The sequence below is a fragment of the Scomber japonicus genome, chromosome 11, assembly GCF_027409825.1.
Source record: "Scomber japonicus isolate fScoJap1 chromosome 11, fScoJap1.pri, whole genome shotgun sequence".
NCBI lineage: Eukaryota > Metazoa > Chordata > Actinopteri > Scombriformes > Scombridae > Scomber > Scomber japonicus.
Window position 1 is genome coordinate 19,220,713 of NC_070588.1, and position 22,457 is coordinate 19,243,169.

The window sequence follows — 22,457 nt, forward strand, 5'->3', positions numbered from 1 at the left end:
GAAACACACACATTGGTTGCACAGTTAATGCAGTTCCCTTGAAACCGCGCTGAAGTGTAATATGACTTTGATGTTTTTGTTATAGTGTAAAGCACTGAGCTGAGATACAGTCGAGCATGTTGCCTATCCGGCCTGTGAGCCGCTTCCCCTCCCCCACTCTCCTCTATTTTTCGCCTGCCTGGTCACACAGCGGTTGATTAATTCTCCTTTCGCCTTGCTCAGTCATTCAGATTTGGAAAGTAAATAACAAGTTGACATCATTACGGCTCTACACTGGTGTGACACATTCCTTTGGTTACCGTACACACGGTAGTATGTGCGCATGACATTGCCTGCTACAACTGCACTGTACAGCTTTAAATGTATTGTACTGTATATCTACAGTCGAATAACATATAATAACAAAAGGGTTGGGAAGGTTACTGTGTAAATGTAGTGGGTTACAGATTACTAGTTACCCTATTTAAAATGTAATACGTAATGTAACTATTTTAATTACTTAATCAATGTAATGTAACTTACTACATTTGATTACTTTTCTAATTTTCTAACAAATATTTTCATTTGTTAGGGTAAAGTTCATTATACTGACATGATGTACAAGGGAGACATCCATTTCTTATGAAGCAAGATTTATCTCTCGTTTTGCAAATGTATTAATTAATTAATGTAGATTTTGGAATATAAAATAAAGATATTTTATGAAAAAAGTCAAAAGTCTGGCATGTGCTTAATTGGTACTGTGACACCATTTAAGCCCATGTGTGTTCCACATCATGATTTATTTACAAATTTAAAAAAAATATATATTGTTTTCAAATAATTAAAAATGTAGGCTAAATATTCAAAAGTGAGATTCAGATGTAATGCCCTTTGTAATCATCAACATTTTCATAACTAACTGTAATTTTACTATATACTATACATTTTTTTTCAGTTAGTAACAGATTACAGTTACATTTATTTTGTAATTAAATTATGTAACTTCCTTAGACGTTACTCCCCAACGCTGATTGTACTGTATGTTTTTTGTATACCTATGAGTATAAGAATGTGAGTATAGGATGTATTCAAGAATCACTTAAAAAACAACGAAAACCCCATAATAGATAGATTATTGAATATGGGGCAACTTACTGCACTGTAGCGATAACCAAAATATCTGGTCCTTTGTTTCTGATCATATTTCATTTTATTCTATTTAAAGCTAGTCGTTTATACTTTTTTATGCATTGTTCTAATGCATTTTGCAAAGCATCTCTTGACCTACTTCTTTGTTTGAAACATGTAGAGCTGCATGAATGGTTGTTGAGGTTAGTCAAATAGTCAATCGACTATTTTGATAATCAAATATTCATTTCAGTCATCTTTGAAGAACAATACCCAATATTTTATGGTTGCAGCTTCCTACATGTGATAATATGAAGCTTTTTGGTGTCATACATGATAGTAAGCCAAATGTCTTTAGGTTTTGCAAAGCTGATCACACAAAACAAGAAATTTGAGATATCACCTTGGGCTCTAAGAAATTATGATTTTTTTTAATTTTTTTTACTATTTTTCTGACATTTTAAAGACATAGTGCCTAATCGATCAATCAAGATAATAACAAGCAGATCAAGGTGTAGGTAGTGAGGTGCTATGTAAAATAAAGTTTCCCTGCCTTCAAAATAAAATGTACATATGAAGGGGACATTTTATAGACTGATTCCCGTATTTTAAGGCTTTAAATCAAACTACTTTTAGGACAACAAAAACAAAGCTATAAATAGTCTATCCATAATCATTTCTGGTAATATGGTGGCTCTCAGTCAGCATCTGCACCCTCATCTTGGAGTCAACCAGTAACCATGACCACAGGTTTCTAAAATCCTGGCCACAGCCGTAATTGTTAATGTATAGTTACCATGTATAATTTCAAAATAAAATACATAGTCACATAACTGACTATGTATGTATCACTACTGATATTAAGCAGTACATACCTGCATTCATACTCCTTCATACAATACAGTTGGGCAGGGGCTGAAGGAAAACAGACACAGAATTGGAAAACATTCTGGGTGTTGTGTATTTGTGAGAAAGTGTTGTCCATAATGACTGTCATCATATCGTATTTACCACCCTTCCATTTATACGGTGTCCACTCAGACAGGAGCCCTTAGAAAGCGAGCCAGCCTTGCTTATCTGTTTGACAAGTTGTTTAAGGCCACACACGAAATGCTACTGATAATACAGACCAATGCATAGGAGATGGCTGATGTCACATAGTCCTGTGTCTTTGGTGCCTTAATCTTCTCAGTGGGAAGAGATTATACTGTTCACATTCTTGTACAGTGAATTAGTCTGTTGTCATTTTAGAAAACTGATGTCAGCTTGATTTGAAGAGGGACATTTTACTCCTCTGTATTGTTTGTATTGAGCCGGAGGCAGTTCAAGCAACATCAATCCAAATATATGAGATGTCAGCCATGGAGACAACTCTGCTTAGTAGTGCTTAGTATTCACAAAAGGGTTATTTGTGTCCCACAAATAGGATGAGGATAAGACCACTGTTATTTATTTATTTATTCAATAAAAAGACCAAAACCAACAATGTATTTGTCTGTCTCTCAATACTTCCTGACTTCCTTACCCTGTCTGTGGCACCCAGCCCCAAGCCCTTTCATTCCTACTGAAGCTTTCCAAAGTAGTTAAACTGGGCAGTACAAATACAGGCTGCAAACAAACCCAACTGTCCTATCACCATGGCAAAGCAGTTCAACGCTCTTGCAGCTGTCCCTTAAATCACCACTTTCAGCTCCTGTGCTGCAGAATTGAATTCTTTTTTTATAAATTCTGTTCAAGAAATATCAAGTCTGTTCACTGCACCTGACTGTGTTTATCATCCTGTCAATTGTGAACAGCCTGTTTTTAACAATTCTCTTAACAACTCTAATGTCAAGGATGACTATGGATTTGACACAATTTTTTTAAAACTTCACATAGAGACTCTGGTTTGGCCCATCATGCAGCTGGTAAATCTGTCTATCAGGCATTCTGTTGTCCCAATTAACTGGAAGGTGAGCACGGTGAATCCAATCGTCAAATCTGGAAGTAAACTGAACTACTATAGACCAATCAGTATTCTTCCTGTCATCTCCAAAATAATAGAAAAATGGGTGGCTAAACAGTTAGTAGAACATCTCAATAACAGTTATACAGCATTACATTCGATGCGGCGCCTGTGATAGAGGAGACTGTGAGATTCCCCACAGGCGCACTATGTATGGGAGGAATGTGTTGTCTGTTGTGGGGGGGTGGGGGTGGGGGTGGGGGGTCATTTGGAAAACAATTGCTCAAAACAAACCAAAAGTGCGACCACTAACTGGACTTTTTATTGCATTGTTATACCCTGTCTGTGTCTGGTATCCTCCTGATTGTGTAATGTATTGTGTTGTGTGTGTATTGTCTCTTCTATTTGTATTTCATCTATTTATGTGCTGTCTCTTCTATTTGTATTTTTTATTTATTAATTAGGGACTATGGATGCAAATTAGCAGCTTTGCTATAATCCGGCATGTTTACAGAGATGTTTTTGATGTTCATTAATGTGCACTGTCCCTATCCAAAAATAAAGCATTCATTATTATTATTATTATTATCATTATTATTAAAAACATCTACAGAAAATCTGCTGATCCTATTACCATAAAATGTCTTAATCAGAAAGGACAGCCATTTTTTTAAAGCCAGCCTGCTACCTCAGCACACAGCACTTTATATATGTATTCAACCCTGATTCAGTCCTCACCATTGAGTACCTGGTGCACCTTTTAATGCAGCTTCTATTGTGTTTTTATGTAAATGTGGGTTAATGTGTACTGTCTGGATGTTAAATGGTGTGTTTTAATGTACCCCTTGCATGCAAGCCAAAGACAAATCTCTGTCTTTTTCACAGGAAAGTAGACAATAGTGTTTACTGTTTTATTCTATTCTAAGATATAAATCTTTAACATGGGTTTTTAAAAGGGAAATGATTTTCCTAAAACAGCTGAGCACTGTAGTTTTTAGAAAACATTACACAGGAGAAATTCTTTTGTATTTGTTGGCGACTATTTTCTGTCACAGATGAATACATATTTGCTGCCCCATTTCTGATGGGAGCAGATAAATGGTTATATGAAATCTATTTCTTTCTGAATCTTTCTTTCTTGATAGTAAATTGTTATGTAGAGTGCAGTGAAGAAAGGAGGTTTCTCATTTCTGTTATAAATGACAAAGTATATGGCACTGTATTCATAATTCCTTGATCGGTTCTTGTTGGGATTAATGTTTAGATGAATCGATACGTTTTGAAAAAAAGAAAAACATCTTAAACTTTGGTAAAATGGCATTTACCGTGAGCCTTTTTATAGTATGGTGTTTCTGTTAATGTTTCCATATTCCGTAAATAAGTTTCGTTGTTTAATTGGGCCTTGATTAGAAATTAAACAATGTACCGTACATACATTAAAACATTCAATTTTCTCAATCTCACATGGTTTCAGTCACATTGTTCAAAGCTTGTGAATATAGGGAGTTACAGTTAAAGATTAGACAGTAAACTGACAGCAGTGTTTTATAGCTCAGCTCCACCTTCATAACCATGAGCTGATACACAGCCTGTATTACTGCAGCTGATTCCACTGACTTTTACCTTTACTCATGAATAAGAAAGATACCAAAATTCCTCAATTCAATACAGCTACTCCCCATCCACCAAAAGGAGCAATACTTCCTTCTCTAGAAAGAAAACATCCCCGAGGATTTACAGGTGCTGATATCCCAGCCCCGTCACACTGCTGCAAACAGGCTCTGGGTACAGTCTGATAAAGACACGATAACATCATGTGCAATAGTGGGGATGCCCTAAAATTCAAACAGACTGAAAAAGCACTTTCATTCTATTTTTATTTTTATTTTTATTCATTGAGCCGATTTTTAAAATAATTGTTCGCCCGCAGCTGTAAACTCTCTGGAACTGTCACAGCCTCTCCCCACACAAACAGCAGTACTAATGTCATGTTTATACATTTGTTTTTCCCTCCGTTACATCAGCTTTGTGCAGTTTTAAAGCTTCTTGTTGCTGCATTTGTCAAGCAAGCCTCAGCTCCATGCTATAACAGCCTTATTTGCATGCTTGCTCTCTGTCTACTGCATGAAGCCTCAAAAGCTCATTCAGTTGCCTCTGATCCAACCAACTGCCTTCTGCCCCTTCTGCACTTCTATTACATGGTGTATGGTATGAGCGCTTCCTGCCATAGAGCTGGGGCTGACCTCCTAACAAAGAACAGGTTCAATCTGCTTCCCCTCCCCCAACCCGGGAAGCTGATGAGGGTCACATGACCTCTCTAGACAGCACTGAGGAGCAATGGTAATATGTAAGGGTGGGGGAAGGGTGCTTCAAGTCACAGGACTGTGTTGATAATAGGGCCAGGAAAGCACAGGGAAAGCTCAGTCTGTAGCAGGGGAATAGCCAGTTGGGTATCTATTGCTCACTGTGCTCTGGTGTCCATTGGCATATTGGATTTGGTTCCTTAAGCCCTGCTGCTTTATTTACACTGTAAAGAGAATAAGAGCATGGGGACCAAAGTGTCAGAGCCTGTCTGGAAGACAAGTCTTTAGCAATTGTGTGTGTATGTGTGTGTGTGTGTGTGTGTGTGTGTGTGTGTGTGTGTGTGTGTGTGTGTGTGTGTGTGTGTGTGTGTGTGTGGTATTAGAGAGGAAGAGCGAGCTTTGTGTACTCACTGTACAACACATCCCCTCCCCCTCTGCAGCCATCCACACCGGCTACAGGCGCAGAAGGTTTCTGTGGTACACTGTTATGTCATAGTCTACAGACCCATTTTCCAGACAAAGCAAAGCAGAATACAAGAAAAAACCATCTCTACTTTCACGTGCCCGTGCTCTGGCTTCACATAAGCAAGGAAAAATAGATGTAGCAATTGCCTGAAGCCTGATGTTGAGCTCCAAATGAATTATGCAGTTTGTGATCTGCTGCAAACATGTTGTTTATAAATCACAATTTTTCAACTGTTTTTTTTACAAATATCTGAGTGTTTAGAAATGTGTGTTACTTTAGGAAGCCACATTCCTCCCCCTGCCATAATCAAATTCCTTTGACTGAGCAAGGGGAGGGAAAGAAGGCGGGAAAAGCAGACAGATGTCAGAGATTCAAGGGTCGAGGACAGAGGTCAAGGGTTTGTGACCTGGCCATCCCATAGACTGCCCCTCCCTTTCCTCCCCCTTTTTAGATCATAAAATTAAACTAAACGCTGCAAATTAATTTCTATAGAACATTAAAGAAATAGTACGCCATCTGGGAAATCTGCTTATTTGCTTTCTTGCCGGGAGGTACATTTGTGAACTGATGCCACATTATGTTTGTACGGTAAGTATGTAGCCAGAGTCAGAGGCTATTTAGCTTAGCTTGGCACAAAGACTAGAAATAGCTAGCCTGGTTCTGTCCAAATATGAAAGAATCTACCTATCATCTCCTTGTAAATTCACTCATGAATACCATATATTTTGTTTATTTAATCCACACAAAAAGAGTAAAAAGTTTGCTATTTTATAGAAGGTTATGTCTAGGACTATTTCCTGATCAGGACAAGTAGCTTTCTGAGTCTCCGCTAGTCACCCCATAACTGCTCCCAGCCAATAAGATAAAGCAGTACAGTATCACCTCCTGTAAAACATTGATTGGTCATTTTTACAGTTTGTTTTTTGTACAGATAAAAGCATATGAAATATAATGTGTTTAATTAGTGAGCTTTGGCTGTGCTGGTCGGCACAGATTTTCTTACCATTATACAGGACCAGACTGGCTCCCTGTTCTCCCCGTTTCCACTCATTATGTTTAGCTAAACTGACCGGCTGCTGGCTCCAGCTTCAGATTTAGTGTCAATCTTCTCATCTAACTCTTTGCAAGAAAGTGAATGAACATATTTCCCTAAATACCTAACTACCCCTTTAACCAACCAAGGGAGCATAATGTGTGTCACTGTTTAGAGCAAGTAACAAATTGGATGAACCAAAATGTCCTTCAATTAAATCAGGACAAAACTGAGGTCATTGTTTTTGGCAATAAAGAGAAGAGGATTGCTGTCAGTAAACATCTCGAGTCACTCTCTCTAAAAACTAGGGACCAAGTCCGAAACCATGGCGTTCTGATAGACTCAGATCTGACCTTCAGCAGTCATATCAAATCAGTCACCAAAACAGCCTTCTATCAGCTTAAGAACATATCCAGAGTGAAGGGTTTTATGTCTCAAACAGACCAGGAGAAGTTGATTCATGCTTTCATCTCAAGTAGACTCGACTACTGTAACGGTCTTCTGACTGGACTCCCACAAAAAAGCATTAAACAGCTGCAGCTCATTCAGAACGCTGCAGCTCGAGTTCTGACCAGAACAAAGAGATCAGAGCACATTACTCCAGTTCTAAAGTCTTTACACTGGCTCCCAGTCAGCTATAGAATAGATTTTAAAGTTCTGCTACTGGTCTACAAATCACTGAATGGTTTAGGTCCAGAATACATGAATGACATGTTAGTGGAATATAAACCCAGTAGAGCTCTGAGATCTAGTGACTCAGGTCAGATAGTTGAGCCCAGAGTTCAAATTAAACATGGTGAAGCAGCTTTTAGCTGTTATGCTGCAACTGGAACAAACTACCAGCAGAACTGAAATCAGCCCCAACTGTGAACATTTTGAAATCCTGTGCTTACAATTGAGCTTTTTTAAAGCACTTTAAATTTTAATCTTTCATTTACACTGTATGTCCTTTTAATGATTTTAAAGCAAATCAAATCATTATTTTATGCTACAACCTTAGATTTAATGCTCCATTCTTTCTATTTTTCTGCACTTTTTTCTTTTTTTCTTTTAATATTTCTATGACTATTAGTGGGGTGGGGGTTAATTGTCTTTTTAATGTTTGGGTTGTATTTTTATTTCAGAAATTGCATGTTTTTATGTTTTTTTCCAATTCTTACTGTTAAATGCTTGTTTTATGTAAGGCACATTGAGTTGCCATTGTGTATGAAATGTGCTATATAAATAAAGCTGCCTTGCCTTGTATGTATGCCAATCTCTTTTTGCAAACTATCTTTTGCCATATATACTTTACATTCGATCATTTTAAAATTTCCAAACAGTGGGTTAAAAACTGTCAGTCTTGATGTTGAAGTTAAATGGTTCTGTACAGCACAAATGTCAGAGATGGGTTTCCATGGAGACCATTGTATGTGTCACAAGCTTGAGATGTTATACATTCCTTTTAGGTATCACAATGTCAGCCTATTCATTCAGTAATTTAATTAGATGGTAGGATATCTGTAAAAACCACATCTTTAATATAACATGTTTCATCTCCTTATTTCACTGATTATGGCACAGTTCACTGGTTTGATGTATTAATATGTGTATAGCTTTGGATAATGAGGCCAATTGACATTACAGTTGAACATATTTATATTTTTAATGTTGACTTGAGCTCAAAATATATCTATGGTTATCAGACTGGTGCTGAAAATATAGGGCTGGGTCAAGATAGCTTTCGTCTTACAACCACAGGTAATTTCAAATCATTTCTACTGTATGATTTATAGCTGTGAGAATCTCACTGGAGCTGTGATCTCCCAGTGATACTGTATTGCTACTGTAGAGGTTGGGGGATGGGCAGGTCTGCTGTGAGGTGGATCACTGGTTTCACCCTCTTGCTTTGTCATAGCAACATAATGCTGTGTAATGAGCTTCCACTCAGCTAGACATCCAACACAACTTTGTGACATGTAACTCTGCATAATCACCCTCCTGACCTCCAGGTTCAGGAGATGATATTTGAACATGGCTGTCGTGGTTTTGTTTTCCCATCTGGCAATAACCTACAACAACAAAGAGAAGCACAGATATTTACATGTGGCTGAGAATGATGGGGTTGTATAACAGACATGAGAGAACAACAGTAGCTGTGTGTTCTCACCTTCTGATGAAAGTCATTCATACAGACATACCAAGCACCTCCTGATCTGATACAGGTCTGTAAAATAAAATGATTCACAGTTGAATACTATCTGTTAGAATTTCCCTACCAAATTAGGTTATAAAACATGGATAAATCTGCAGACACTATGTAAAAGTTGTGTGTTTGTCTGTGTGTAAAAACATTCAAATGCATGTGTGTGTGTGTGTGTGTGTGTGTGTGTGTGTGTGTGTGTGTGTGTGTGTGAGTGAGATTACATTAAATTTCCAAATGTGTTCTATTTTCCATCATATCTGATCATTGTTTGCCTCAGACGAGAGAACAAAATCCCCCTGTTAAATTCTCCATTGTTGGGTATTAATGCTGGATCATCTCCTTGAAAATATTGTGTGAAAGAGAGAGAAAGAGAGAGAGAAAAAGAGATTAGTCAATGTGCTTGTCTAGACCTAATATTTGCCTATGGACACAGTGCCATCTAGTGGTTCCAGATGATATTCTACTTGTTAATCAGCATTCAGATCTTCCCTTTTTGGATAATATATTTTCTGCATCAGTTTAATCAGTGCTGTTTTATAACACTGTCCCCTCCTGTTGTTTATTTATTATATCAAATAAGATAACAAACACCGGCACACTTTGTGAAAAAGGTTCAGTTATAATAATCTGGCATAATAACAACCACTGAGGGATACTCAGCTGTCAGTCAACCATCACTGTCCAAACTGAAAACGAAATGTAACTTTAGCACTGAGTGGGTGGTTCACATGTGAAAAACACTTTGTGCTGGATATCATCCCCCAACATTTCACAACGCTGCATTGTTTTGGGACACCGTAAAAGAAGGAAAATATTCCATGCAGGCATCTATTTAGAAGCACTCCATGCCAAGTGGGTTTTTTTCCAACCTCATGTTGAAGACAAATATTTTTACAGTGAATGGAGTAAAGAACCTTGAAATTATGAATAGACAAAGGGTGTCTGTACAGCAAAAGGGTCTTTTTTTTTTTTTTTAAATCAGTGAGACAGAAAAACATTTTCCACATGCTATGTTTTATTGCTTTTAAGACATAACTATCATGGTTCACCTGAAAAGGATAACAGCATATAGTATCATAGACATACAGGCATGAATGGTAAGTAACAGACCAAATGAGAGATAGTGTATAGTTTGTACATCTGCCTTATGATGTACAGCCTACAGATCAATACCAGCAGCTCTCTCATCTGCAAGAGATGCACTCAACATTTATGAAATGATACGATTCTCCCTGTGCCAGACATACTAATACTGAGCTAAAAATAAAATCTGCTGAGGCAAAAATTAACTTGCTTGCAATGCAGATCAACTTGCTCCAGTTATCGCGAGTGAAATGTCAAAAATATGACAGATGCTTGGTGAATTTATTAAGAAGCTGCCCACATTTGAACCCTGCAGCTGAAACTGCGTCTTGCCATAACATGTTATTTGACTTGGCAAAAGATGATCAATAAATCAAATAAATTGTTAAAATTGATTTTCTTTTCATACACCACTTCAAGAATAGTGATCTCTTAGCTTGGCGTGTGATTAAAGGTCCTTATTCAATAATTATGTGAATAATAATGTTTTCTGCCTCTACTAGGTGGATGATACTGTAGATGTTATCTGTTGCAATGATGTCATTGTTGTATCTTTCTTTCAGAGACAGATCTCATGTTTTCTGTTCAGTGTTGGCTGCTCATTTGCCTAAAGCTGTTTTCTTGCAATTAGTATCACTCAGGAGATTTGATTTATATTTAATCCACAGGCTGTGCAGATTTAGCAAAGATAATGTCAGGTTTGGTGGAATATTGGGAGTTTGGCCTGTCATCACACAGGACGCCTTCATAGTTTCCGTCTTCTGTTCTAGCGGGTGTCAACCTGTTCTGTAGCAGGCGGTGAGAAACAATACTAGATATTATAAAATCTCTCATATTTATGTGCCCAATTGTTGTCAACACTCTGCTTGTTTCCATACTTGATACAATGGAACAATAGATGATGCATACTGGAGGCATACTGTTGAATTCAGAAATACACTGTCACATTTTCCATCAATGCATCTGTGTTATTACTGCGCTCACCACTACAAGCTATCCATGTTGGGACACTGCCTCCATCTGAACTATTATCCTTTTCTTTTGTTTGCTAGCGCTCACAACAAAAGCCGGTTGTCTGCTCTGATCCGGGTAGCTCATCAAAGGTGTCATCAAAGGTGTGAACTTTGAGTCCACCTGTACCTTTAAGGATCAAAGATACTCATGTGTTTGATGGCAATGCTCCTTCTTTCTTGGGCTTATGCAGGCTGAATGATACTGATACTGGAGTGTTGTCTTTTGAGATGCCTTTTGTCAGATCATGTGGCAGAAAGAACCCACATTTTTGTAGCTCTGGGTCTGCAGCTGGTCCCTTGCCACACCAGCATATCGAGTGGTCTTGGCGACTGGCCTGGCCTTAGAGTAATACCTAAAGTGAGAGCGAAGAGGCTGTAGTGTGAACAAGATCTCAAATAGCAATCATATAGTGATTGTATGGGAACTAAAAGTCTATATATATCATATCAGTTCCTGGTTTTCACTGAACACAAGGATATTGATTGAACACCAATGATATTTATTTGTATGTAAGAGCAGAATGAGCTTCAAGGATGGAGTGAAGATCAGATAAAGGTTTCAATTGAGATCATTAGAATAACATATATGGTTATGGTATGAATGTACAAAGACAGGAGGAAACAGAGATGATAAGAGATTGGAATTTTTTAAAAAGATGTTTTGGGCTATGGGAGCCAAGGGCATGAAGTAATGAACTCTTGGTGCACCACAGGAAAAAATGTGCATGGTACTGTGTGTTTTATTGTACTGTGAGCTAGTTTATCTACATCCAGGTCTATTTATATAAGTAAACATGTGTTGCTAATGGTTACTCGTTGTAAATGCAGGTGTGAATTAATGTAGTGACGTTCATTAGAGAGTCCCATTTCAGGTCAGACAAACATGTCCGCTTTAGATTGCTCCACAGTCTATGTTCACATCGGCAAGAGGCATTTCCCATTCAATGAAAGCATGGCGTCGGAGGGATACATGACCCACAGGCTGCAGGAGACATCAGGACCGCACACAGACAGTGCGTTTCCTTCACTCCACACTATAAAAACTCCCTCACCACACATGGCTGTAATAAGCCAACAAATTAAGCCATTATACTGTTTTTAAGGTACACAGACATCCGTGTTTAAATGTTTTAAGAGTGGCAAGGGATCTCTCACTGCAAGTTACATTGTATGTCTGAGACCACCAGGGAAATGAACACACAGCCATCATATCATTAGATATGATGGCTGTGTGAGAGCTAAGAGGTGCTTTGGTATGATACATAGCCAAACTTGCACCAAATTATAGCAGACCAGTGTTCTCATTACAGGGCTCTGCTTATTTTCACCAAGCAGAATGTTAAGTTTTTTTCTGAATGACATGGGGATTTGTCTCGATTCCCATCATTGCTGGAGACAGTGTCTGTTGTTCAGGATGTGCTCATAAGGGCATATTATCATTTCGCTTGAGAGTCAGAGGTCGAGTAATTTAACACAATCCATGAATGGCCCGAGGCAAGACGGCGACTTAAGCCAAATCTAATGATGGTGTGTAAGTGTGTTTCACTCCCACTCTTGCATTCAGTTTAAGAGAACACCTATAAAAGTTCATTATGCTGCTGCTGTAATGGGGTTCAGGGAAGTTCTTCATGAGCTGACAAAAGCAGGAGTGTCTTGTAAACCCTCAAGGGAACTTTCTAATTAAATACTCACTCCTTTACTCCAATAAATAGTGAGGATTTCAAGCTTTTCCTACATGTCATATTTTCTCCGTACCTTAGGCAATGAAATGATGCCAAAAGTTAGGAGTCCATCTTGAGGAATTCATTCAGGATGGTTTTAATGGTTTTCCATGTAGAATTGTTTTTCCAAGCTACTGTTAAACTGGGAGGCGAGAGCTAAGGGAAAGGGCTTCCCTGGGATGTTGGCAAGCTTCACCAAGGCCATATGTGAGGGCTTGATACAGAAAACCTGTCGACTCCACATTTCTGATGAGTTGTGTCATCAGTAGATGGCAGTAGGTCTAACCCCTCTGCTTACATTGGAGTAAACAGGTGTGGTGTACGTGGTGTTTGGGTATGTTGTTGTACTATTTTATGATGAAGTCAGAGGTTGATATATCGACTAGAAGTTAATGAATAAATTAGTTTTTAAATACATAAAAAAGCACAAAATCTACAATATATTTGGGGCAAAAGAAATTTAAAAGTAATACTACAATGTTTGTAAGTTATTTACCTTTAACTAAAATTTATGAAATCAGTCTCACCATGAAGGGGCAGTAATACACAAAGCTTGTTGAAACAGTTGTCCAGAAAATGTCAAATGCAGGTGTTATCCCAGCTTTGACTTTAAATTTAACTTTTAATGAAAAAGCACGTTTTTAAAACTTAAAGCCTGCATTAGGTGTTAGTGCGGTGTTTACATTAGTGTATTTAGTAGGGCAGGGATTGTCTAATGAAAGAAGATCTCTGGGTGCAATATGGGATATGCAGGACCCAGTGTTTGTGGTTTGATCCAAACAATCATGACTGAATGCCAGTCAGCCTAAATAGATAGATAGATAGATAGATAGATAGATAGAAACATCTCATATCAGCTTGACCATGTTCTCCATTCATACAGTTCCTACATATTTGAATGGAGATCACGCTCTTCCTCCTCCTTGGCCTGTGCGCGGGACAACCTGCCCATGCTTTGAATTTTGTGCGGACTACATACAGCAGTCTACCTGCTTAACGCTCCTCGTGTCTGTCAGTCACAGCCGGATCCCCCAATCGCAGGGCACGTGAGCCCGTGACTCCTCCCCAGTGTATAATTGAAGTTTCTTTAGTTTCTCCGGCGGAGCCTGCACGCAGTATTGTCCGATCCGTGGAGGGATTAAAATACACAGCCGCCGGACCATGTTTTCCAGGAGCGTGAACGTGTGCGTGACCCTGTGTTTGTGGATTACGGCGTTAACGAGCCCGGGAAGTGTGTCCGCGAGGAAGCAGGACGACTCTTTCTTCACTGCCAGTATTTACCGGGCAAGATGCGCTTCGAGATGCCTCAGTCTGCACATCACTCGCATCTCTGCTTTTTTCAAGCACTCTCAGGTACGAGCATGTGGCCACAGTTCATCCAACTTCTGGCTGTGTGTTGAAAATAAGAGACATGTGCAGTGTTGTATTCATTTATGAATTCATATTTGCTATAGTCGATCTTTCCCCACATAAGTCAAACCTGTTTCTCTTGAGCCCATTGTAAGCGGACAGGAGCAGATCACTGATGGGTTGGTGCTGAAATACTTTCTCAGTTGTGCTTTGTTTTTGTATTTGTATTTATTTATTTTTATTTCAATATTATCATTAACAAGAAATGTCTTTAAAGAAAGTGTCAACAGACACCAGTTGCAGATATAAGCATCTATAAAATGGTCTGAGTCATTTACAAAGTTGCCACATGCATTATTTCACTAGCAGACTGTGTGTGTAGATTGGGTCGCCTTTAAAATAACCAATTAATATATTGCTGTATTTTTGAGCCTGAGAGATGATGGATGCCTCTCAGTGGAGCCAGTTTCCATTCATGACTTGCTAATTATTGTAAAATTATTGTTATTATTATTATGACTTCATTACATATAACTCACATAGTTTATGTTTTTTATGGGCTTTTTTTGTTAACTATAAGTTATTGCCCATTTATTTTGAAGATACATGACTCCTCCCAGATGAGAGGCACCACTGCCTTTTATATTCATAATACGAATTTTTCACTAGTAGCAGAGCATGTTGTGATGCAGTCCTTGTTTGAAACCAATATAAATTAGCTGTATTCTGGGCATGGTTCAGTATGTGGTGTCAGAAGTTGTTTTTCACCCTTCACTGGACACACTGTTCTCTCCCAGGACTCTAGAGAAAAGGACCGGTCACTGATCCTTCTCCCCTTTGCTCCTTTTCATCAGCTATCTATCTGGTGACTGCCTTTATACTCACTCCATTTGCATTTGCAAGGCTTGTCTTTCTCAAGGTGCATTAATTAATCTCCAATTGTCAGGAAACAGTGGAGTGAAGTAAATTTGTTATTAGGAGTACAAACAATTAGGAGTAATAATCAACAGAGGAAATGACTTGTTTCTTTCTCATCAGTTTATCTGAAAAACACTAATTGATTTAGTGCAGTAGTTCTCAGTGCATGTCCACGGGACACATCAACCTACTACAGTTAATTCAAGCAGTTATTTATTAAGGGATGACACACAGTGGAGTGAAAGATTAATGCAGTGATAGTACAGATAGCCAGTAGTACAGAAACTAGTACTGCTGTGAATCCAAAGGACACAGATTGAAAACAGTGTTGTTTATTAAAGCTCAGTTTGGCAAGTAATGTCAGGGATTAGTTTTCTAGAAGATTCCAACAGTATATTTCTGCTATGCATTGCAAAGTTGCTGCATTAAATCAGCCACCAGCTAAACGAAAAGTCAAATAAGTGATGAAGTCTCACCTCTAATGAACAGCTAGCATTCTATGTAATTGACTGCAGAGCCTCAGAGTCAGTGCAGCCAGGCTTATTTAGTTAGCAGAAAATGAGAGAGAGGTATTTGTCTAAAGTGAGGAGCATTTTTGTGGTTTGTGATAAGAAAGGTTGCTTGAGCAAGCATGTGGATCCAAGAATAGAAGGCAATTGTTGATAATCTACAAGGCCTGTCTTATGCACTGTGTTCTCAACAGTCCTTTCATGTGAAAATGGGGGGTCTGGTCAGCTGCAAAAACATCAACCCCCACCTCCTCACCCCCCGCCCTCTACCCTCTGGCCCTGCCAATAAATGCCAGCATCACACCTCATAGGCATGTAGGAGATACTGAGCTACTGATGCTTCTCCGCTGAGGTCACCTTCCTGCTAAATGCTGGCGCCCAATTGCACTAAATGTGATAAGCTCTAATGTACTGTTGCCACAACACTGGAGCATGCTCAGTCAGCACAACCTACAGGTGGATCTGCTTCCTCTGCCAGATCTTATTACAGTAACGGGCCGACAGGGCGCTCAGAGCTCCACTCCAATGATTGAGACGACAGACCTCTTAATTCAACTTGGACATCCTTTGGGGGTCATTTAAATGAAAACCAAGACATGCAACACTTTCCTTTTTTCCATTTCATTGGAAATGAAATACCTTGACTCTTGCCTACTGTTTCTCAATATTTCAATATCTCAATATCTAGTAATTTATATGGACCAGTACCAATTTTGGTTATGGTACATAAGACGGTTTGTTCTCGTAACAGGTTTTGCAGCTGTAATTTAGAAATCTGTTTTTCATATCAGCTTTAATTTGATCATTCTCAGAATGAAAGTGGGAGAGTTTAGCACTTGCAGATGTCATGAACACCCACACATCTCTCCTTTTTATGTGGTTGAGAGACAGAGGACAAATAAGAATCTTTGTTTTAATTGTTACAATTATGACTTAATGTGAAATGGCAACAAGCATGGAGTTGCAGAGCTGGAAAACCCATGGGTAGTCCATTGGTTGTCAGATTTATAGCAACTGTAGATTTATTGATGCAATAGTAATTCCAAATACAGATTTATTGACATTTTACTCCACATTTGGGGAACTTGTCACCCCAGTACAGTAGACGGGGGAACACCCAACCATAAATATTAGTCTCGGACACTTTAAAATATTAAGAGCGAGCTGGGATCCCTGTGCAATAATGTATTCTGAAAGCATCAGCCTTGTAGTGGATTATTTATGTGGGGACCTGTGAAGCCAAAAACAAGGTGTGTCCATGAGGTCTTGTTATTACATTCGGAGCAATAAAAATCTTAACATTTTAAAATTCAGTCATTCATTTTGTAATGTGTGGTGCAGTAAAGCCTAAACATCTTGCTTGAGAGATTTGTGTTTCAAGTGAAGGGAAGAAAAAACATTGGAAAGTAGTTTTTCCGTTTCCCCTTGTTTTTCGCCTTTGATATTAAATAACCCGCGATGGAATCAGACCTCGGCCAGTGCTCGTCTCATGTGTGGAGTTTTTCATTAGTAAAGACAGTGGATGAATAGGGGTCTATGTAGCTTGGCCTCACCTCTCTGTAAATGCTTTTAAACCATGACAGTCCCGTCTGTAAATCTCAGCTGCCAGCGCTGCTACACCCTGAGCTACTTGGTTTGACAAAGAGCCTTCATTCCTAACTGGAGACAACTTTACCCCAGTGTTGTTTCTGAAACGCCCTTTTATGTTAACGTTGGATGTGCGCTGAACACATTAGCTCATTTTCACATCCCCTGTCAAATAATTCATTTAGAGTGAATAATTGATTGGTAGAATGACCACAGACCTCACACCTACTCAAGTTAAAGCCTAAATCTTCAGGCCCTTTATTTTAGTGCAGCATATGTGCCCTTAAAGATCAGTTATTTTGGTGTTGCCTGAGGACCTCTGAGCTGTCAAAGGACACACAGAGACACCAGTCTGTCCTTTGAAGTCCTGTCTCCTGTTAACCTGGCCCGAAGTGTACAAGGTCTCAGAGACCTGGAGTATTTTCTATGCAGGCCACTCTGATTGGTTTAATGCTGGTGAACATATAGGTAAGGTATAACACTATTCAAAAACTCCTCTCCAATGTAATGTGAGATTCATTTAATCCAAACCAGAGGCCCATAGGAAACAAAAGATTTCCACTTTCAAAAGGTGGAATGCTATGCTCAAAGATAAAAGGGTTTTTTTTGTTCATGTTTCCCTCAGTTGTCTAGACAATACAGCATGCCCCTGGCCACCTGCTCCAACTTCTCAGCTGACAACAGCCATAATGTATCTCTGTGATGAGTGCCCTGTTTACATGACTCCACTAGCGCCAGTAACAAAGCACCGAGTTCACCTTAGCCACACATTCGCGGGCCACTGTCTGGCCTTCTCTCCTCGACCCCAATCACACAGGAGGATATCTGGAAAGCATTCATTCACCGGAGTCCTTGACAGTCCTCAGCACTGCATAATGTTCAGACAGCAGAGGAATGTCATGGTGAGTCAGAAGGATGAAGTCCTGACCTATAATTATTCCCCCGTTGGTCCCTGACATGGTGGGGTCAGGCCTGGACAGCTGGGGTAACATCCTGCTGAGCTTCTCTGCTACAGGGACGCTGTCACACAACAGAATTAGCTCCTCTGTGGATCTGGCCCTGTCGCTGTTGATTGATGGGCGAAGAAAGGTGTCAAAAAACACGATTGATGATTTAGAACATGGTCTTGAGTTGTGACAAGCTGTATAAATTATCCTGAGTCATTGGATGCCAATTTAAATGTCAAGGTTTTATTTACTGGTTGTCGTTAACAGGGGGATTCAACCTGCTTGGATTGATCATTTCTTATAAGTTAGTGAAGTCCAAAGGGAGTTTAATCATGTCATACAGCACAAAGTGATGTACTAGTGGGGAATAATTCACATTTTAATCAACATGCAGCCCGACAGAGGCTAAAATACTGCAAATGCACAGCGAACACCTCAGCCAAGTTAGCGCTCATTTCCACTTCGTTTGATGACAAAATGAAACAACTATTCCAAATCTCCTTAGCTCTCAGACTCAAATATTTTTCATTCTTATCAATCCAGTTTTTTTTTTGTGGAAGGAGATTCTCTGAAGACATGACCATACAATCATGAATTCCTTTGAAGCCATTTGACCATTATCATTGACACTAAAAGCACAGCACTTACTGGTACTGGATGTCAAATTAAACCCTTTAATGATAAGTTCTCTCCTAAGGTCTCATGGGAAATCTCTTCTGGATTACATTGTAGGGAAAAGCTTTGAACTTGACATTGAATTTAAGCAGACTTTTTGCCTGCAGACCCCTAAAGTTTGGCTGTGTCCCACAGCTTCCAGACGCATAGAGAACATCCAAAAGTGAAGCTCAGATCCAGGTCATTGACTAGAATGAATTGCATTAATGTTAAAACTCAGAGCCTCCGTTGTGAATTAGATTTTTTATGACTTACTCCAAGGTACAGGAAATAAGAAGCAGTTGGATTTAATATGGCTATAATCAATATTTTCATATTAACAATGGACAAATTACTATATGAAATGTGACAGGTGTCCCACAGGGAATTATCTCCTAACTGCAGTATTTTGTCCTATTTCAGGTCATTGTTTCAGTTTTAAGTTTAAGGCCTGCAAAGTTAGCCATTAAGTGTTGCACATACTTGAGCTTGGAGAAGTTAAACCATGGGATAATTCCCTCATAGAGACCAAAACAGAGAAAAAAGAAGACTGAATTTTGGACTCACATTCATCAGATGGAGACTCTTAATGAATGGTAATGTTGCTCTGTATCTGCTGGATGTGTATATAGATATAACAAGTATCCCCATATCAACTCATAAGGTGTGTTTATGGCTTGTTATTTCAGGCTTAAAACATCAACTGAAATGTCCTGTTTTCTGATACAAAGCAGATTTAAACATTTAGTCTTTCATGTTAATCTGCTGTCCATTTATTCTGAAGCACTAGTCTTTTACTTGCCATCCAAGCACAATTATGTTTGCAGAGACTGACAGCATAATTCTTTGCTCTCACAATATTCAGGAAATGGCCACTTGCACAAGCCACTTACTCCCACTGGTCCTTCGCTTGACATCTCTCCATATTTACACATAGACGATTTGTAAATACACAGCTCTATTAGGGCCAAATGTTTGCCTCGTTGCAGTCCAGAAGGTGGCACTTCCTCAGTCAATTCCTCAGTTAATTGGAGGAAATTAGCAGTATCTGCAGTCCACACGGGAGTGCTGACATCAGTTCCCACCTCGGTGACCTCGGGGACGTCTGTTGAGAGATCAAACGTGGTCCTCTGAAAAGCTGAGGTCACCATGCTCTGGTGAAACTGACCAGAGGTTTCTTCTCTGGCCCCCGGTGTAGTGACCCCACTTTCCTGCTTAGGTTACATGCCCTGAGCACACAAAGCTGACTCGAAGTCTGTTTTTGAAATTTGTGTACAGTTAGCATTATCGTTAATCAAAAAAGCCATGAGTTCAGGGAAATAAGATGCATTGTAATAGTAAAAACAGAGGGTCAAAGCTACAGCATGTTAATATGGTGAACTGATTATTGTAAATGCATTTTTACAGTCTGGTGACTTATGGCATGTTTTTCTCTCTCTCTCTTTCTCTCACAGAATAATGGATCCTTGGTTTGGTGCCAGAATCACAAGCAGTGCTCCAAGGTAGTGTGGTTTCATTTCTTTCATGAATGAGACACATGCCACATACATGCCTCATTATCAGAGAATAATACAACATAAAGTGCACGAGTCACAACAAGACTAGTTTTGTCATGCCTGCAGGAATCACTTTGAGACTTGTTGACACAGACTATCACTAGAAAACCTCTTTTTCTTTTCGGCCAGTCTTTACTGGATTTCTTCTGCTTTCATTGACACTCATTTGTTCTTGTAAATGGGATTCGATTAAAGAAGATTTGAAGAAGTTATATGCCTGTTGATTCATGAAAGTGTTTCATGTGGAAGTTCAGTAGGATGCATTACGGCACACATCCCGCAGGGCTTGTTTGTGTTTCGTGCCCCATCCCAAAGAAGGTTGAGACAAAGCTGGTGTTGACAGCTCCTCTGAAAAGATGGTGCTGACATATTCTATCAGACTCTCCTGGATCTGTTGACAAGGCTCTCAGAGATGTGCCGTATAGACTGTGGGGCTGAAATAAGAAGGATGATACGCTAGCACAGCCTGGTCCAAGTTTGAAATCTGAACAATGCTCTCTATAGCTGCCAGAGGCTTTCGTCTCCTCACACACAGACCGTGAAAGCAGGATTCAATGCTGGTAGCCCATGAGGACTCAAAATAGGACATATACAACACATATTCATGGTAGGATCGTTTCCCTTTCATGGAGCTAAGCGTCTGTTTGTTTTTGTGCTTCTGGGTTTTCCCTTCACACTATAAAAACCTGTCTAAATAAAATACAGGAAGTATGTTATTGTCCAGGTGGTGACAGGTTATCTGTAATCCTTGTGTGTCATCTATTGGCTTTTCTCAAAAGACCTTGGGGTACTTATAGAGGAATGCAGGCTAGGTAAATCACATTATTGCAGTGATGGTGATTAATTGGAAATTCAGGAAAATGCAGAGTGGCTGCTTTTTTCTTTAAATGCTTACTTAACATGGCCTCACAGTTGGTGTACATATTAATCACAATCAGTGTCTAGTATCAACGGCCTTGCAAAATGGCCCTTTCTGTTTGATTTCTAAATTCCTTTTTTTTTTAAAAATTCAAATTGTTTCCTTGGCAGTTTGCATTGCCTGTGATATAGCAGATCTATTGTGCTTTGTGCCTTCTAATAACATCTGGGAATGTATAGGTTATTTGTCTTACTCTACTCAACACATATTCACAACATGGTGTTCTGTCACAACATTGAATTTTGAAGTTTAACAGATTGCCTCCAACAAATTGTGAGATAAAAAAAGTCCTCTTATTACTTTAAACCATCTGTATCCAGCGTGTATCTTTAAAGTTAATGAATAGGCTGTAAAGGAGGCAGAGCTCCTTTTGTTTTCACTATAATGCTGTGAAACTTGTTTCTCTCCTTTCCACTGTGATGGCCAACATCGGCTCTTGGCATTCATCATTCCCCAGTTATTCGGCAGAGTTTTATGTTTGAAAAGGCTTTTGCTGGCTGCGAGTCCAAACACAGCATACTGTTTTCATAATCAACCAGCTAACATTGCTGAAACTCTGCAAAGGTCCAAAGTCTTTTAATGGATTTTTTGTTTTCCCTTTCTATAACGAGAATGTCAGTTAGCACTTCTTTATCCCACTTGTAGGCTGTAAACAAATGCGACTCAGTTCGATGTAAACCCTTAAAAATAATGATATGCCAGCATAAGTGCTGTACAAATGTAAAACTCTACTCCTCTGCAATTCTAAACAGCTTCAAGGGCTCTTTGAATTTAATTAATTTAATTGTATCCTAGGTTTTAGTTCAGCCATTCAGGATGTAAGCCAGGGCATGGTGCCGAAGTTTAATTTGGGGCCGAAAGTCAATATTTTGGTAGCAAACATCACCACACTTCACATCCACATTAATGACTTGAGTGCACACTCAGGGCCTGCGTGTAGTGTGTCAAAACACTGAGCTATTGTGGCCACTCTTAACAATTGTACGGGCCCATGCTGTACAGTGGTTCCCTGTGAATAGCTCTACAGCCACTGATTAGCCTCTTCACTTCATGAACAACACACAGTCAAACAGAGAGACAAAGGCAGTGGCTCCTGGGGAGTGCATTAGGGTAAAAGGCCTGTCCACCCAGAGCTATGTTTAACAGCCACAGAGAGCT

The 22,457-nt window shown here is 39.2% G+C and overlaps 1 protein-coding gene across 1 annotated transcript in view; it reads left to right on the forward strand.

Annotated features, from left to right (window-relative positions):
* Positions 1 to 13,978: 13,978 nt before the first annotated feature.
* The window catches only part of LOC128367978 (anosmin-1), a 39,698-nt gene continuing 31,219 nt past the window's right edge, over positions 13,979 to 22,457 (forward strand). The window contains exons 1-2 of the mRNA XM_053328692.1: positions 13,979 to 14,212; positions 20,279 to 20,326. Of these exons, the coding sequence (XP_053184667.1) occupies positions 14,021 to 14,212; positions 20,279 to 20,326 (240 nt within the window). The 5' untranslated portion in view covers positions 13,979 to 14,020. The remainder of the gene's footprint in view (positions 14,213 to 20,278; positions 20,327 to 22,457) is intronic.